Source organism: Callospermophilus lateralis, chromosome 11 (genome assembly GCF_048772815.1).
Source record: "Callospermophilus lateralis isolate mCalLat2 chromosome 11, mCalLat2.hap1, whole genome shotgun sequence".
NCBI classification, from domain to species: domain Eukaryota; kingdom Metazoa; phylum Chordata; class Mammalia; order Rodentia; family Sciuridae; genus Callospermophilus; species Callospermophilus lateralis.
Window position 1 is genome coordinate 19743443 of NC_135315.1, and position 18029 is coordinate 19761471.

At 53.3% G+C, this 18029-nt stretch overlaps 2 protein-coding genes across 7 annotated transcripts; one reads left to right on the forward strand and one right to left on the reverse strand.

The window, feature by feature from the left end:
- Nucleotides 1-1765: 1765 nt before the first annotated feature.
- On the forward strand, nt 1766-10616 carry Plekhh3 (pleckstrin homology, MyTH4 and FERM domain containing H3). Of its 6 annotated transcripts, none has more exons than XR_013092660.2 (13): nt 1766-2381; nt 4329-4384; nt 4870-4949; nt 5041-5232; nt 5318-5475; nt 5581-5701; nt 6694-7000; nt 7546-7765; nt 7936-8072; nt 8356-8488; nt 8685-9121; nt 9421-9612; nt 10273-10359. XR_013092660.2 is itself a non-coding variant. In XM_076869760.2 (13 exons), the coding sequence occupies exons 1-13, from the start codon at nt 2220-2222 to the stop codon at nt 10447-10449; spliced, it is 2397 nt and encodes a 798-aa protein (XP_076725875.1). In that variant the 5' UTR covers nt 1766-2219; the 3' UTR covers nt 10450-10616. The 6 variants fall into 6 exon arrangements, 4 of the variants coding, with proteins under 4 accessions (XP_076725875.1, XP_076725876.1, XP_076725877.1 ...); XR_013092661.2 differs by having other exon boundaries at nt 7546-7753; XM_076869760.2 differs by having other exon boundaries at nt 8685-9146; nt 10273-10616.
- A 1021-nt stretch (nt 10617-11637) lies between these two features.
- Tubg2 (tubulin gamma 2) lies at nt 11638-16629 on the reverse strand. Its single transcript, XM_076869866.2, has 11 exons — nt 16535-16629; nt 16139-16251; nt 15776-15943; nt 15411-15479; nt 14927-15006; nt 14420-14546; nt 13316-13402; nt 13055-13204; nt 12494-12646; nt 12250-12411; nt 11638-11963 (listed from the first exon to the last, which is right to left on the reverse strand). Exons 1-11 carry the CDS (start codon nt 16581-16583, stop codon nt 11766-11768), a joined length of 1356 nt encoding a protein of 451 aa, XP_076725981.1. The 5' UTR covers nt 16584-16629; the 3' UTR covers nt 11638-11765.
- Nucleotides 16630-18029: the final 1400 nt, after the last annotated feature.

Below are 18029 nucleotides of genomic sequence, written 5' to 3' on the forward strand. Positions count from 1 at the left end.
GCCTTAGCAAATACTGAGTTCCCGGCCTCTGGAATGTGTAAACTGAGGCTGTCCCGGCCTGTGTGAGCCTGTGTATGGTACCGAGGTAGGGGCTGGGGACCAGAGATTCTCGTTTTGAACAGGCGTTTGGATTAGATTACATAGTATAATCCCGTCTAAAGTTTCTGCAATGGAAAGAAAAAAAAGTAATTTAAAAAGTTGAATTGGAGTTTTTCACCTTGCAGAAAAAAACTAGAAGGGTATTGCAATGCAAATTACCAACGAGGAGTTATCAGGGGTGTGGTGTGTGTATGTGTGTATGTGTGCGCGCACGGGGGGGGGGGGGTACTTGCAGTTCTCCAACTTCCCTGTGGATAGGCTCAGAGGGAATGCACTGAGTTTGCCGAGAAGGAGGAAGGTTAGACAACGAAAGAACTCCCCTGCAGGCAAGGGCCTAGGATCCAGACAGGGAAGAGAGCTATGGTTGTGTTGTGGTTGTGTTATGTGTTATGGTTGTCTCCTAGCCTAGGTAATTTCAGTACAGAGCTCTGTGTCGAAGGCACAGCCTGGATGGCCTCTTGAGTGGATGGCATTGATTCTTGGTCTTTGTTTTGCACGATCACAACAGACAGGAGGGTGTTCACGTGCGACAATTCTCTCAGTTTAATATCCTGTCAGCAAAGCTGTACCCAGCACTCCAGCCGAAGCTAGGGGCGACAAAGGCGTGGCGTGGGGAGGAGGTCTCAGGGGAGGCGCTGGCTTGAAGTCCCCGCCTTGTCCCGCCCGCCAAGCCCGGACTAGCAGAGCTTCCAAGAGCCTTAGCTAGAAAGCCTTGGCCTCTAAGGACCAGGATCCAAGGAAGTTCTGGAGACTGTGCGGATCCTCAAGGGGTCTCACAGCTAGCCTTTGGGGGCCGACACAGAATCCTACTCGGGAGACTTAGGGAATCGCCGCTGAGTCAGCAACGCGCGCACTCTCGCGCGCGCCCGCTTTCTCCTGCTGTTGCCAGGGCCCGCCCCAGGCCGCCCAAAGCCTTGGTTAACCCCTCCTTGCTCGAAACTGCAGAATATTCGCCCTGGGGGGCCTCCGCTCTATTTAGAGACCATAGAATTCCCTAGAATGCGAAGCCACTCTCTTTACTCGAGTTCGGTGAACAGCACTCTAAATTCGATTTTATTGCCGGCTAGGTGTGCGCCTTCCCTCCTTAGCTGCTTCACCTCAAAAATGAGATGACTCAGATCTAGGAACTGGACTTCTTAACTCCAGGGGTGCAGGGTCGTCTTTAGAGCTGGGTCTGGTTCAGGTCTGGAAACCCTCACGGTAGTTAAAGTTCTTCCGTTTCCCAGGGACCCTGAGAGGAAATAGAGCGCAGCGGTCGAGCTTCCCTTCAACTCCATGCCCTTCGTTCTCCAGAGCTCCTCAAGAGGGTTTTTAATTTGGCTGGCTGGTGAACTAAGAGTTAAAACAAGAACTTGAAGGCGGGCTCTGGTGACATCACTGGCACCCCGCTGCCGACCTCAGAAGCTGGGGCGTGGTTAACATCGTACCGCCCCCTCCCTCCCTGTTTTCCCCGCCCCTCCCAGCTGGCTCCCAGCCAAAGGCACATGATGCAACCCAAAGCAGTTGCAAGCTTGTGATTGGTGGCCAAGCCCGGCTCCAGGCACAGGGATTGGGCGGAGGAGACTGTGACGAAAAGTGGACCCTGCCCTGTAAAGAAGGGAGGAGAGAAAGAGGAGGGAGGGGGGGACTCAAGGGGGAGGGGGCTGGGGAGGCGGGGTCCGGGAGCTGTGCTCGCGCCCCCAGCGCGCCAGTCCCGGGGCTGCAGGGAGCGCAGCGCGCGCCGCCGGGGCCCCGGCCACCGGACGCCCTACCGGACACGACCCTCCCTGGAGCTTGGACAACTGCCCACCTCGACACTGCACCGGACACTGCCCCCCACAGGGCTGGACACTACAACGGACACTACTTCCCAGCTCCGGACATTGCTCCCTGTTCCCCCCTGGCTCTGGACTCCTTCCCCCCCTCCCCCTACAGGGGCCCAGACGTTGAGCCCATCGCAGGCTCTAGCCAGCGTCCCCTAGCACCCTAGCCCTAGACATTGCCTCCTCCCTGTCCCCTTCTCCCACCTCCTCCTCCCGCCTCATCTTTCTCCCGCTTGGGTCGGAGCCCCGCCAGTTTCTCCGATCCCCTGCTGCTTGGCCTCGGCTGCCTGGGCCCCCATCCCCCGTCTGCTCGCCCGGATGCCTCTCCCGGGGGGGTTGTGGTGGCTCCTCTGCTGCCGTCGAGGCTTCACTCTTCTGCACCGGGACTATGGTGACGGCGAGCTTAGCGGGGACGGGGACGAGGACGAAGACGAGGAGACCTTTGAGCTACGGACCCCGAGTCCAGCGGGCGGCGGGAGGGTAAGTCCCGGGGGGATTTAGAGTCTTGTCTCAATCACTCTCACTACAACCGGCAGTCACGCCTGATCCCGCTCCAGACTCCAGCCAAACGCTGCCGCACTCTTAGCAAGCTGGGGATGTGGGAGAGATTCTTGCTTGGAGCCCAGAGCCCCCGGGAGCTCAAGGAGCAGCCCGACTTGGGATGTGCCTGTGGGCCTAGCGCCGCACACTGGGCGCTGTCCACCTGCTGGGCGCCCTGAGGCAGGGGAGGCGTCACGCGTGGCGCGACCTGGCCTTGCCTCTGCCTCTCCCTTCCCTGCCGGCTCGCGTCCCATCCCGTCTCCTTCCGCCTCCGCCAGCGCCAAAGAATGTGGCGAGGCCGGCTGGGCGGCTCGAACGCCTGGGTCCCCTCTGCTCCAAGTTGGTGAGCACTGGGGCCAGATGCCGGAGCTCCCTCCACCGGGATCTGGGCGAGGGGGAGAAGGCATCCTAGGATTGGGGTCCGCGGTGAGGACCGCACGGACAGGGAGCTGGGGGCTGTGGCCCTTTGAGGACCTCTCGTCATTACCCTGCCACTCAGGACAGAACTTTCGGCCTTCCCTGGTGAGGCTCCTGGGGAAGTCCCTGAGGGGACAGTGGGGAACACATGGTTGCTGGGTTTTATCAGATCTCCCCTTCGGGTACCTGAGGCACTATTGATGTGGCAGACCTCCATCCCTGATGTCGTGCCCTTTCCCATGCTTCTATACTCTGACAATCAGACTCTTATGTGCTGTGGCCTGGGTCAGGCTCCCATCCCCCTCAGGGGTCCCCAGCAGGCTCTGTGGCTCAGTGCCCGGGTGGGGCGGGGTGCTAGTGGAGCCTGAGCCAGCACCTGGCGAGGCAGAGGGCAGATAAATATAGAGGGGGGGAGGGAAGCAGGGGACTGCGATTGCCAGAGTTGGTCTAAAAGGGTGATTAGTACCTGCTCCTCTTGTGCTGTGGCTGAAAGCTCTGCTCAGACCCTCCAGAAAATAGGTGAATGTGTTTCCAGGGAAGGCAGAGTACTCAGGCTTCCCGCAAGCTTCCAGTCTGGGCAGGGTCTGCTCTGTCAACCAAGCCATTGCTTCCTTCATGCTCTACCTCCAACCCCTCCTCCTCCAAGCTTGGGGACAGGTGTCCCTGGTTTCCCTTCCCCTCCTCCCCACTCCTGGCTGTCTAGCAGTCTGGGCACAGTGGGACCATGGCACAGTTCCTGCCTGGCTTGTCTTTGGGTTGGGTTTGAGGGTCTCTCAGACCCCAGTCTACACTTGAAGTTCCAGGAGAGCTGGTAGGGATGTGGTGAGAGAAGGACAAAATCTCAAACCACACCTGGCCTGGAAAGTGTGCGCTATTTTTCAGCCTGGCCTGCCCTTTCTGAACCCCAGGAAAGAGGTGGGGTCTCTGCTGTCCCCTGAATCTCAGGAGTGTTTTTGCGGGTGAATGTACTAAGCTCTTAAATTCCCTACATTCGTCTCCGTGCCCACCACATGCCTTCCCCTGGCTAGCAAGGTAGAAGGGGTGAAGGGAAAATGAGGAGGAAGGAGTGCCTTCCAGGCTGCCAAAGGGAGAAGGGTCTTGGTCCACTTCTGATGTTTCAAAGATGAGGAAATGTGTGCACAGAGAGGGAAGCGGACTTGACACAGTGAGTTAGTGGTCTAGCCAGTATTAGATCCCAGGTCTCCTGACTCCCTTCCCAGGACTCTTTCCACCCTATCAGACCCCTTTGCATCTTCAAAGGGTAAGGGGAAAGGCCGGAACTTTGGCTTCTTAGCTCCTGGCTGGTCTGTAGAGTTTGTTTGCATAGACACCCCGGGTAGAGCAGCTCCTGATCATTCAGCCCAGTCACTACCTAACTCCTTGACTTCTTCCTCCACCCCCTGAGCAGCGCTGTCTTAGACACAGAATTGGGCAGGGAGGGCTCTGATGCTATCTTGCCTATCTCCCCAGAGTCCCCTGGATGTAACACTGACTCAGCCTGTGAGGAGCACCACAGTCTCTGACAGGTGAGTTTCACCTCTTCATTCTTGGTTGTTGTTGTTGTTGTTGTTTCTTAACTTTATTTTATTATTATGTGGTGCTGAGGATTGAACCCAGTGCCTCACACGAGCTAGGCAAGCACTCTACCACTAAGCCACAATCCCGGCCCCATTCTTAGTTTTGAGACCCCAGCTGGTTCCTGGGTCCCGCATCCTTGTGGTCTTCCCTCACGGGGTTGTGCAATAAGGGAGAGGCCCAATGCTGCCGGACGCTGTGGTTTGGCCGGGGTCCCGGGGGGCGGTCCAGTCTGGGGGCGTGGGGAGGAAGGTGGGGGGGTCCTGGCTATTTCTGGTGCAAGGTCAGAACGGCCCTGCGGTTCCCACAGCCTGGAGGAGGGGTGCCCAGCTTAGGAGCAAGCACCCAGCGCAGCCTGGGGAGCCCCTACAGAGGAGCCCCCTGGAGGCGGAGTGGAGGTCTCGCAGCCTCACTCAACTTTTCCTTTCTGACCCAGGCTGCAGAGCTGGGAGGAGACTTGGAGCCTCATTCCAGAAAAGGGTCTGCCAGAGGATGACCCTGACGTCGTTGTGAAAGGTGGGGACTCCCTCAGGGCACTCTGGAGGCCCCCAGTTGTAGAGGATTATGTCTCCTTGGGCTGGCCCCTCATCCTCCTTTGTCCTCCCAGGTTGGCTGTATCGCGAGCCCCGCGGAGGAGGGGCACGGCCATGGCTGCCCCCTCGCCGAGCCTGGTTCGTGCTCACTCGTGATTCTCTGGACCACTTCAGCAGCAATGGGAAGGGTGCTCGGCGCCTCGGGAGCCTTGTACTCACCAGCCTGTGCTCAGTCACTGGCCCAGAGCGCAGGCCCAAGGAGACTGGTGAGACCTCTTGGGAACCCTCCTACCTTCCTGGCAAGGGTGACAACTGGCCCTGATTGCCCGCCATGGTCTCACTTTCCAACAGGTCTGTGGTCAGTGACTGTGTCTGGCCGGAAACACAGCGTCCGCCTCTGCTCCCCCCGCCAGGCAGAGGCTGAGCGCTGGGGGATGGCCTTGCGCGAAGTGATCTCCTCAAAGGCTCCGCTAGAGACCCCCACCCAGCTATTGCTCAGGGACATACAGGTGAGACAGGGGACTCAACTAAGAGCCTGGAGGGTGGTTAACTTAAAGCTTTCTTGGCAGAGGGAACTCCCTTCCCCATCAGATGACCCTCTTCCTGGTATCTAGGAGAGTTGCGGGGATCCAGAAGCGGTGGCCCTCATCTACCATCGGAACCCGATTCTGAGGCATACCAGTGGAGCCTTGTATGCCCCACTTCTGCCTCTGCCCTATGGAGTCAGTGCCCCAGGTGAGTGGTCCTATAACCCAGCTTTCTTGGATGGGTTGAGGTAGATCATAAGTAAGAATCTGAATGCCTTAATTGGCAGGGACTTAAGTCTTCAAGGGCTCTACAGAGATCTACACTTTTCAAAGGATGAAGGTGAAACTAAGCTGATAAGAGTGGAAGGGAGGGAAAGCAGAACAGGAAAAAAAAAATCATCATGAGTGACTATTTCTCTAAAAGATCTCATTCTGACCATTAATGTTCCTTCTGGGATTTTTATCCTTTCTCTTCTATTTTTAAAATCATGGTCTTGATCTGGAGTTGTGGCTCAGTAGTAGAGCGCTTGCCTAGCATGTGTGAGGTACTGGGCTCGATTCTCAGCACCACATATAAGCAAATAAATAAAGGTCCATTAATAACTAATTAAAACTTAAAAAAAAAAACATGGTCTTAATAACATGTCATATTACCTTTATGTGTGGTAGAAGAAAACACCTCTTGGGGAGAATGTGCTTGCCTCATCCAGTTATATCTCTCCCCAAAAGGTTGTAGTGACTAGTCTGGGTACTAAAGCTAGAGGATTAGGGGAGCTGGGATTCTGAAGAACTCTGGTTTTCTAACTCCCAGATCAACCTGTTCTATCCCAGTTATAGAATCTGGGGTTTAAACCTACTTCCCTTAGTCTTTCTCTCTACCATACTGGTGAGACCTCTTGGGAACCCTCCTACCTTCCTGGCAGGGGTGACAACTGGCCCTGATTGCCTGCTATGGTCTCACTTTCCAACAGGTCCAGGTTTAGGAGGATAGGGAGAGAGGATTCCTGGGAGGCAAGGGTTGAAAGTTTGGCTTTGTGGGACCATTGCTTTCCCTTCACTCTTCCTGTCATTCGTACCCTCCCCTTCTTGCCACCCCTGTTCCCATTATACTCCTGACCTTTCCCTGGTTTGCACCTTCCTCCCAGGGTGCACCTCTGTGTCCCCTCTCCAAACCGTCCCTCCACCCCCACCCTCCCACAGGTCCTGGCTATGCACCCTTGAGAGAGGAGGCGGTAAGGCTGTTCCTTGCGCTCCAGGCACTGGAGGGGGCAAGGCGCCCTGGGCCCCTGATGCAGGGTGTGCTCCAAACCTGCCGGGACCTGCCTGCACTCCGGGATGAACTCTTCCTGCAGCTGGCTAAGCAGACCTCAGGCCCTGCAGGTCCTCCTGGGCTCCCTGCTACCCAAGACCCTGCAACCCTGCGGTACTGGCAGCTCCTCACCTGCATGAGCTGCACCTTCCGGCCTGGGGGAGCTGTTCGGGGGCATCTCCTAGGGCATTTGGAGAGGTGAGAAGAAAGAAAAATGTGTAAGGCCAAGGCAAAGGAGTTTCAAGGCTGGGAGAGAATTAAAGGCCTTTGCAAGGGGGTTGACAGATGGAGAACCTAGATGCAGAGAAGGGATAAATCCCCTGCTTTTGTAGGAATTGCAAGATCATATCCCATTGGTGAGCAAATGAATTACAACAAGGCACCCCCTTTAGGCAGAGGAATTATAAAAAGTCTGCTTTTCCTCTGTTATGCAGACCAGTATCAGGGCTTAGGAAAGCACAGTAATGTGGTTCAATTTTGGATTTCAGCGGGGAAGATCAGGAGATTTTCGGAAGTGGGTGGGGACAGTTGGGAGAAAGCTGCCAGAAGACATCCGCAAGTAATTTAATTTAGCTCTATGCAAAGCCCCAGAGATAGGCTGCCTTCAAGAAACTTGAATTGGAGGGAAGGAGTTTGACTAGATGAAATAAAATATTAATACAAGAAGGGAAGAGGGTGGGAGGAGGAATAAGAGGAGGAGGAAAGCCCTTGGAGTACTGATCCTGTGATTCCTCCTAATACAGGACTGAGCAGGCACTGCCGGACTCGGAACTAGCGGAATATGCGCGCTTCATCAGGAAAGCTCTAGGCCGGACGCGTGGCAGAGAGCTGGTGCCATCGCTGGCAGAGATTTCCGCATTGAGCCAACGACAGGAGCTGTTGTGCACGGTGCACTGTCCAGGGGCTGGTGCCTGCTCTGTGGCCATTGACTCTCACACGACAGCAGGGGAGGTGAAGCCAAAGGTCCAGGGTATCCCCAACCCTTCCTTCTAAGTTCTCATACCTGCTTCTCCTGAACCCTGGGTTGGCCCTAGTCTCTGATTCCTTATTTCTATAAGTGGGATAATGGTGGTGTCAGTTGGATCCGTATGCCTGAGGATCCAGACAAGACCCTCTTCCTCTCTTCCTTCTAGGTGGCTCGAGAGCTGGTGGGGCGGCTGGGTTTGGCCCGGAGCCGCAACGTCTTTGCGTTGTACGAACAGCGCGGCGCCCAGGAACGAGCGCTGGCTGGGGGGACCCTCGTGGCCGACGTGCTCACCAGGTTTGAGAAGTAAATGTCCAGCGCAGAACTCTTCTATTAACCCGTCTCCTCAGCTTAAATCACTAAGCAAACATTTATTGAGCACTTAGCGTTTGTTCTAAGTTACAGACAGACTCCCTATCCGCAGTCTGTGTGTAATCTGACTTCTATGCTCACCTCTGCGGGCCACTCTTGGAGGCCCCGCCCAAAACATATGGCCACGCCCCCACACTTCTCTTGCCCCTTTCCCAAGTCGCCAGCACTCTGCTGGGCCCTGCTTCCCCACTGCCTCGTGTTCTTTTTTCTTCTGCAGTTTAGCCTCAGAGGAAGCCGGGCTGGAAGACTCGCTGGACTCTGGGTGGAGACTGTGTCTGCGTCTTCACGGACCTCTGCATCCCGAGGGACTATCCCCAGACAGTCACGAACTGCCTTTCCTCTTTGAGCAGGTGAGGATCTCCGACATTCACGCCTCGGAATATACCATCTATGCCTGATCTCTTTCTAGGCCATTTCAATTAATCGTTCTGGTAACCCCACGGTAGACTGTCCCCAAACCCTTAACTTCTCAGGCTACACCCTCCGAGGTGATTTCGCGACAGTATAGTTGCCCCTGCTGGCTGACGCCCGGTGCCTTCCTTGCAGGCTCATGCTCTGCTGTTGCGCGGCCGGCCGCCACCGCCCGACGACACGCTGCGCGCCCTGGCGGCGCTGCGCCTGCAGAGCCTGCACCGAGACTTCTCCCCACGGGTGCCCCTGCCTCGCCTAGACCGCCTGCTGCCGCCCCCCATCCCGCCGTGCGAAGTTCAGCCCCGCCCAACTCCCAGGCCACCGCCCTCAGCCGCCCTGCTGGCCGGGGCACTCTGGAGCCCCAGCCTGGCCAAGAGGCGGGCGGAGCGGGCTCGACGCAGTGGGGCCTGCCGCACAGCGGGAAGCGCAGCCCCGGAGGGAGGAGGCGGAGGCGCCCGCACCGCTGCTGCTGTGCTGGGCGGCTGGAAGCGGTTACGGGGCATGGGCCGAGCTGAGGCCATGGCTGCCTACCTGGCTCTGGCGGCGCAGTGTCCGGGGTTCGGCGCTGCTCGGTATGACGTTCTGGAGCTGAGCACGGTGAGGGGGAGAAGGGAGAAGGGGACTCTGGAGGCCCAAGCCCCACACCTTTGCCCCAGAGCCATAGGCCCCCACTGTGGGTCACTTCACTTCCTACTTCCAAATGCCAGGAGACACCAGCCCTAGGGGGCTTGCACCTCCTGGACCCTAGCCCCCTTCATACTTCACTGTGTATCGTAGAGGGGTCAGGGAACTCCCTGCTCACAACCATTTTCCCTTACCAAAAAGAATGCTGTGCTCTCCTTCCCCCCTGACTCTGCCTATCTGTCTGCAGGAACCTGGTGGAGGTGCTCCACAGAAGCTATGCCTGGGTCTGGGAGCCAAGACCATGTCCCTCTCCCGGCCTGGTGAGACAGAACCCATCCACAGTGTCAGCTATGGTCATGTGGCCGCCTGCCAGCTAATGGGTCCCCAAACCCTAGCATTGAGGGTAGGCGAGAGTCAGCTCCTCCTGCAGAGTCCCCAGGTGAGTAGGAAGAGGCAAGCACAGAACAATCTATGGACCATCAATCATGGGTACAGCTCTAGGCACTGGGAAGCCAGCTATGATCAAAGACAAGCTCCTAGGAGCTTAGAGTATGGGAATCAGACAATCAACAAGTAATCAAAGATCATTAAGCTAGAAGGAAAGAGTAGTATGATGAGAAGTAACTGTAGGAGCCAAGCATTAGGTAGTCAGAGCCAGATTCTCAAAGAGGATGACATAAGTTAGCCATAGGAAAATCTAGGGGAATAGCATTCCAGATAAAGGGAATTGTAAGTACAAAGACCAAGAGAGGAAAGTATACTTGGCATGGTAGAGGAGCAGAAAGAAACAAGAATGATTTGGGCACAGGGGTGCACACTTGTAATCCCAGAGACTCCAGAGGCTGAGACAGGAGGATCATTAGTTTGAGGCCAGCCTCAGCAATTTAGTGATGCCCTATCTCAAAAACTTAAGGGGTGGGGGGTATAGCTTAGTGGTAAAACTCCCCTGGACTCAATTCCTAGTAGGATGGTGAGGATGGGTAAGGTGTCAGGAGCCAGAACCTGAAGGACCCTGGTAGAGAAGCTGGAGCCCTAGAGCCTGAATGAAAGAAGAGAACCTAGTGGCTCCTGTTGTGCATTGACCTCTGCTCTCTCTTAGGTGGAAGAGATCATGCAGCTGGTGAATGCCTACTTGGCCAACCCCTCCCCCGAGAGGCCCTGCAGCAGCTCTGCTCCTCCATGCCAAGACCTGCCAGACACCTCCCCTCCCAGCCAGCACCAAGGCCTGGATGAGCCCCAGGGACAGTCTGGCTTCTTGGGGCAGCTGCAGGACTGAGCCTGCCAAGAGGTCATGACTCCCCTCTTCCCTCCAGCCAGGGCCAGGACTACTCTGAGATCTGAGGAGACCATGGACCCTTTTGGCCCTGCAGGGACAGGGCACAGACCCCACACCCAAGGTCTGAATGGGTGTGGACAATTTTATAGTTTGTTTCTTAATTTATTTGTAGAAGAGAAGCAAAAAAAAAAAAAAAAAATCCTTATTTACACAAACCCTTCTTGTGGGAGTGTTTTCAATGGGACAAGTTGGAGCTCTATAGCTCACAACTCCACCCCTGGGGACACCCACACTCTGGGGGTTTTACCAGACACTGAAGGGAGTCTGGACACCACAGAGCTCCACCCTCCTTGACCTTCTGGATTTAACCTCCTCTTAGCCAGTTTGCTGCTACAGAGTAATGGGCGGGGCAGGCAAGAAGACAGAATTGGAAGCTGGCAATTACTCACCCTCTCTTCTCCATCCAGTGGCAAAGGGGTGGCCCCATGGTATCCCTGAAGCTGGAGGGCAGTGAGTCATTAAGACTGTCTCTGCCCATATTCTATCCTGGTGTCCAGCTTCTGATCCTGTTTGGGTTCATCTTTGTTCTGCTTACTGCTTTGGGCTTGAAATGGAGAGAAGCTTGAGTCAGGATATAGACCCAAACATTCCTCTGGCACAGAAAAAGAACTCAGGATGAGTACAGCCTACTCCTAAGTTCTGTCCTGCTTATCACTTTGAGTTGAACTGGGTTGAGTTCCTGAGATTCTGATGGCCCTGGGAATCCAGAGTTCCAGCTTTTCTGACTTGCTCAGAATGAAATAGGTCCTACTTTCATAAACCCCACATCCTCTTTGCTGAATGGAGGAGACTGGAGTAGCATTGATTCAACCTGAAGCAGGAACTTAAACACTAATGAGACAGTAGACCTCATTAACCCTCTCTACTTGAAAGCTGGCTGGGCTCCAGGGGATGAAGTTAGCCAACTTCAGGATAACAGCCTGGTTCAAGGCAAGGGACCTCAATGGAAACAGATATACTAAGACCTGGACTAGGTGGGAAGAAGTTAGAAGAAATGAAGACAACCTTACCATCACTCACCTGAAAACTGAAGATCCCATCCCCCATAGTGACAGATCAAGCCCTGACTATATTCATCTCCAAGCATTATAACTTTATTTGAACTGAACAAGCATATCAAGGGTCAGGAATGGAAGGGAGGAAGTTGGGCCAGTTTCTGGGGAGGAGAGGAATCCAGTAAGGTAAAGTTGGATCAGAGGGACCAGTCATGGCGGTGGCTGTGCTTCCTGTACAGGGGGGAAGAGCAGAGAGGAAAATCACTGCTCCTGGGTGCCCCAGGAGATATAGTCTGGCCGTGTGGCTGCATGGTACTCATCAATGAGCTCCTGAACAACCTCCCTGGACCTGTCCATCTCATCAAAATTGTCCTTGAAGATATCCTCTTTGCGGAACTGCTCCAGGAAGGCCCCCCGTTTCCATAGCTTGTCATACTGCTGGCAGGAACTTTCAAAGAGCTGAAAAAGAAGGAAATCTTCAGAATGGGTGCTAGTATAACACGGGGACTAGGAACAGACTGGGGGAGCTAGGTGCAGTGTCACATGCATATAATCCCAGCTACTTGGGCGACTGTAGATATGAGGACCACAGATTCAAGGCCAGCCAGGGCAACTTAGTGAGACCCTGTCTCAAAAATAAAAAGCAGTTCAAATCTAGGTACTGCCAAAAGGGAAAACAAAAAGGAAAGGACTGGAAGAATTTGATGAAGGTAGATAGACACTGGTAAGAAGTGACTGGACTCACTGAGGAGATACTGGTGTGGTTGGCCATCATGAGCCCACTGACCCGGTGGGCTGAGGGCAGGTAGGGAGACTTCCTCGACAGGGCCACCTGGATGCTGGCTGGGCCCCAGGGGATGAAGTTGGCCAACTTCCGTTCACGAATCCTCTGCAGGCTCTTGTGGACCTGCGGTGGGCATGGGAGCAGTGATGGTGGCCACTCCTCTACCCTGTGGATTCAGGGGACAGGGCAAAGAGGCCTCACTTACCTGGGTGGGGTCCACCTCTCCCTGGATGATGTTGAGGATGGCGATGTAGCAGTGGTTGGTCTGGCGGTCCCGGCCTGTGGACACCATCACGTTCTTGGGCTGCAGCAGCCGCCTCATGACATCCAGGACTGTGGTCTTCCTCACGCTGGCCACCTGAGGGGAAAGTGGGTCACAGGGACCAGGCTGGCACTTAAGACATAGTCCACAAGAGGAGCCAACACATGTCCCCATCCAACTCAGGATACTGTGATATATCTGTGGACAATGTCTCTAGGTTCAGGTCTACCCCGAGACTCTGAGGCAGGAGTAGGCTCTTAGCAAAATCATGCCCCTGTGCAGGAGCAGAAACCAATACCATTCATCCCTGTGCCTGCAGGAGCCAAGGCTGAGGGAAGGTGGACACAAGTCAGTAGGCAAGTGACCTGCTTCCTGCCAGTCCCTAAGCAAGAGCCTTTGGGGGCTGCAAAGGATAGTTCTTGGGCAGAGGGGAGAAAAAAAAGTCAAAATCAGTGTCTCTGGGCCCAGGCCAACCCTGCCTGGGACACTGAAGGCTGCTCTTACTGACTGGTCTGTAGTGAGGGGGGTGTAACCGGTCATGAGGAAGTGGAGCCGTGGTGTGGGAATGAGCGAGGCGATGAGGCCGATGAGGTCGTTGTTCATGTAGCCGGGGTAGCGCAGGGTGGTGGTGCTGGCCGACATGATGGTGGACACCTGGGGATGGGGGTGTGCATCACGGGTATTGGCCCATGTGGGACCTCCCTTCCCAGATGGCCTTCCAGCAATGAGGGTTTCTGGTCCAATGGAGTCTAGGATGGGGCTCACCAGCTGGTTGATCTGGGAGAAGGATGGGTTCTGGATGTGGAGGCGATCTGTGGCTATCCGATTAAGGGCTGTATTGTCCAGCACCACCTGGAAGGGTAGAAGGGAATTACAGAATCTTTTTGAGGAGAAAAGCGGTATAGAAATAAGGTATAGCTCAGCCATTACTAAATTCCAAAACCAGGAAGTAACTTTTTCTAATTTAAAAGGAAAATATTTTCTTTGTGGCATCATCATGTACTTTTGGACCATGCGGGACAGTTAACAAATATGTGAGTTCACCTAGGTATTACTCACAGTGCTTGGCTCTAGAGATACCACAGAGAATAAAACAGTCATGGTCTTTGTGTCATTGAGCTTACAGTCCAATGGGACAGGTATTAATTTTTTTTTTGTTTTTTGTACTGGGAATTTAACTCAGAGGTGTTTAACCATTGAACCACATCTCCAGCCCTTTTTATTTCTTAATCCTGGGCCCAGAGACACGGATCTTGCCTTTCTCTTCTCCCCTCTGCTCCCCCAAAATTAAGGTCTTGCTCAATTGCTCAGGACCTTGCTAAATTGCTGAGGCTGGCTTTGATATTGCAGTCCTGCCTCAACCTCCTTATTGCTGGGATTACAGGTGTGCACCACCATTCCTGGCCTAGACAGACATTAGGTATAAAACAACAAGCTTGGGATGTAGGCACAGTGAGCATGTGCTTATCATGCATAAGGCCCTGGGTTCAATCTTAAGCACCAAATAACAACATTTGTCTGTTTCATTTATTTAACAACCCGAAATATGCACAAAGAAACCTGACCTTTATTGGGCAGTTGCTGAAGCTTTTGCTAATGAAGTGATCCTTGAGTTAAGAGTTCAAACATGAGTAGGAATTGAGTGGGCAAAATAAGGATGGGTACTCTCACTTTGTTGAGAGCCTTGCTGCCTAAAAGGACTGAAAGCAACCTGGAATTTGGGACCTTACTGCACAATTTGGCCCACATATTGTGACTTTGTTGATCTCTGTTCTCTGTAAGAGCAGGGACTTGGAAAAGGCAAGGTGCAGGTGACCGACTGGCCTACAGAGGTAGGCCAAAGTTCCCAACTTGCTCTCCTTTGCTCACCACGCAGTCTGCATTCTGGGTCAGCCTCTTAAGTGTGAGGAGTGAGTTGTAGGGCTGGACCACCACGTCACTCATCTCATCCTGACTGGGGAACACTGAGTACGTCTGTACCAGCTTCTTGGGATACCTGGGGGCAAGGAAGAGGGAAAAGGGGAGGGTAGACAGTGAACTGGATGAACCCCATGACTGCCACTCTCAATCTCTAGGGACAATAATGACCATTCATTTGCCATTGAGTTCTTATACAAAAGGAGTAAGAGTAGAACTAGCCTCCCCCCAAATCCCAAAATAAGCCACAAGTATCAAACCCTGTAGGCTCCCTCCCCTTCCTTTTTAACCTCCTCTTCCCCCAGTTATTGCTTCCAAAGTATTCCCTGGGTGGATTTGTCCCTATGACTCAAAGCAGTGAGGGTCCTGGCAGACCTAGCAACTCATGAGAAAAAAAGTGAAAACGTAAATATAGTACCTAGGGAAATAGGGATAATGTCTTCTCAAATACAGGTTTACCTGTCGTTCAGTCGCTCCAGAAGGTAGGAGCCTAGGCCAGAACCTGTACCTCCAGCAATGGAATGGCACAGCACAAAGCCCTGCAAGGGGAGAGGTGGAGAGGCTTCAAGCTTGTCTCATTCCCTACTTCCAACACACTGTGTCTCAAGGTTTCTTCTGTGTTCATCCAGGATGAGGCTCCTTGGGAAGGTTTAGTGCCTGAACAGGTTGAATCAATTCCATGCACAAGGAGCTGATGTCACCCAGGTTATTACTTCCTTGAGAACAAGGACTGTATCTTATTTTCTTCAATTCTTCTGATGCCAACCCCGTTGCCCCAGTTGCAGGGGATCAAACCCAGGGCTTCCCTCAGGCTAGGCAAGTGCTCTATCACTGAACTACATTACCAGTCCCCAAAATGGTCTTGAATTGTCCCCTTTGTATTAACCTGTTCAGGCCACCTCCTCACCTTTCCCCCAGCCCTCTTCAGTGGGGAGGCCCTCACCTCTAGACTGTCACTTCCATCTGCTTCTCGGTCTATGATATCAAAGATGTCTTCATGGATTTTCTCACCCTGTGTAGAGACATGGGAAGGGAGGGTCAGACTGAAGATTCTCTTGTCAATACAAAGAACTCTACTCTGGGACTTTGTTCCCACCCTGAAGCAAAGCCTCAGTGTAGTACTTAACCCAGAAAAGCTAGTTTTCAAATGATTTGCACAAAATTTGCATAATCCTTTCCCAGGTTTCTGTCATGTCAGGGTATCCATTTGTCTCTTATTCATTGTCAGTCTAGTCTGGTCAAATTCCCAAGTGGCTTGATCCTGCCTTGCCCCAGGGTGGGAATATCAAGGGCCTCCGGGATGGACACCTGGGAGAATCCCCTGGCCCAGTTGTTGCCAGCTCCTCCTCCATGTTCTGACAGGTAGATGTTCTCCGGGTTATAGAGCTTGGCATATGGAGAGTTGAGGATGGAATGGATCACCCGGGGCTCCAGGTCCAGCAGTACTGCCCGTGGGATGTAATGCTCATCGTCAGCCTGTCATGGAGAATCCAGGAAGGGCTCAATGAGCTAGCGTGAACCAAGTTCTCCCATCTCTGGCTCCACTGACCCTCCCTCCTCAAGCCAGCTGCCCTGGCTACTCTGCCCACCAGGTTTCCCAGTACCAGGCCATTGCCCTTCCCTTCAGGCCCCTTGGGCCACTGTGGGCTTTGGCCAAGTCGCTGGGGGCACCTGGTAGAAAAAGACGTCCTTGCGGTCAGTGCCCTCGGTGGCGAACTCCTCCACGATGCCCTCGGGGCTGATACCATGCTCGGCACACAGCTGTTTCCAGAACTCGAACCCAACTGAGAGAGGGGGGAAGACGCCCGGGTCTGCGAGAGCCATAAGGCCTGAGGAGCCCAGCGTTAGGCTCAGCGGCAGTCACACTCAGAGGGTGGACCCAAGACGCCTGGGCCTGGGAGCCATCACAGCTCAGGGCTGGAGGCGCAGTTCTTGGTCTAGGTTATCATGCGCAGTAGGGCAGGGGGTTCATGGAAGGGAAAGAGGGACTGGTGGGTGCCAGGCATTGGAGTGCAGCCGGATGGGGCAGAACCAGAGACTGGCGGGGCCCGGCGCTCGCTTGCTCACTCTGGTTGCCGCACTGGCCCAACTGCAGGGTGATGATCTCCCGGGGCATCGCTGTTCAGACGTGGGCGCGCCTGCCCTGGCCCGGCGGGAGTCACCGCTGAGACGAATGCCTGGCAGCCTGGCGGGCAGGACGTGGGGAGCGCACGCTCTCCTCGTCTTTTGACGCGGGTACTCTGTCTGCGCGTGTGCAGTGTGGGCCTCTCCTCAGCCGGCGGGCCAAGGAGCCGAACCTGGGCATCATCTTCTCCCCTAGCAGTCGCAGCTGGATTTCGGCACAGGCGCAGACAGAGGCCACGCCTCCTTCTGTCCACCGTTCCGCGCTTGCGCAGCGAGACTTTGGGGGGCCAGGTGGATCACCACTTGGGTATGGAGGAGGGGAAGGGAGGAGCGGCCCGACAGATGCTGCTGTCGAGGAGTATGCAGTTCCCTACCCCCATGTATGCAGAGGAACTTCTGCCGGCTCTGCTAGGTCGAGGGATTCAAGACAACTCTCCTATTTAAATTTTTTTTTTTTCCTAAATGGTGTTACAATACTATACACAACATAAAATTCACCATTTTAACCATGTGTAAGTATCCAGTTCTGTGGCCTTAAGTATATTCACATTGTTCCGTGAACATGACCATCGACTAGAACTTCTTCACCTTCCCAAACTAAAGCTCTGTACTTTCCATTCCCTTCTTCCTGCAGCCCCCGGCAATCACCATTCTTCTTTCTATAAATTTGATTCCTCTAGGTACCTAAAATGAGTCATACAGTATTTGTCCTTTTGTATCTGGCTTTTTTCACTTAGCATAATGCTCCAAGATTCCTCCATTTTATAGTTTGCAGCAGAATTTCTTTCCCTTTTAAGGTTGAATAATATTCCATTGTAACATTGTATGCATTAATCATATTTTATTTATCCATACCCCAATAAACCCTTGGGTTGCTTTCTACTTTTTCCACATTATGAATGATGCCGCTTTAAATGTGGATAAACAAATATCTGCTCAACTCTCTACTTTCACTTCTTTTGGCTGTATACCCAGAAGTAGAATGCTGGATCATATGATAATTCTAATTTTTTGAGGAATTGTCATACTATTTTCCACAGCAGCTGCACAATTTTTGCATTCCCACTATGAATGCAGAAAGGTTCCAGTTTTATCACCCACCAACACTTGTAGCTTTCTGTATTTTTGTTAATAGTCATCCTTATGATTGTGAAGTAGTAGCTCATTGTGATTTCTGCTTTATTTTAAGTGACAGAAAAGTTGAAACATACAAGTATGATTTTGTATTTTATTATTTTTTTGTTTTGAAATTTTATACAAGTGTATCAGATATAATATCAGAGAAAGTAGACTGCTTTTTTTTTTTTAATCCTCAATTAGAGTTTTTGTGATTTAGCTATGTTTAAACAAGTAGATTTATTTCATTTTTTTCTTTTGTGGTACTGGGGATTGAACTCAAGGCATTCTACTGCTGAGCTATACCCCCAGGCCTTTTTAT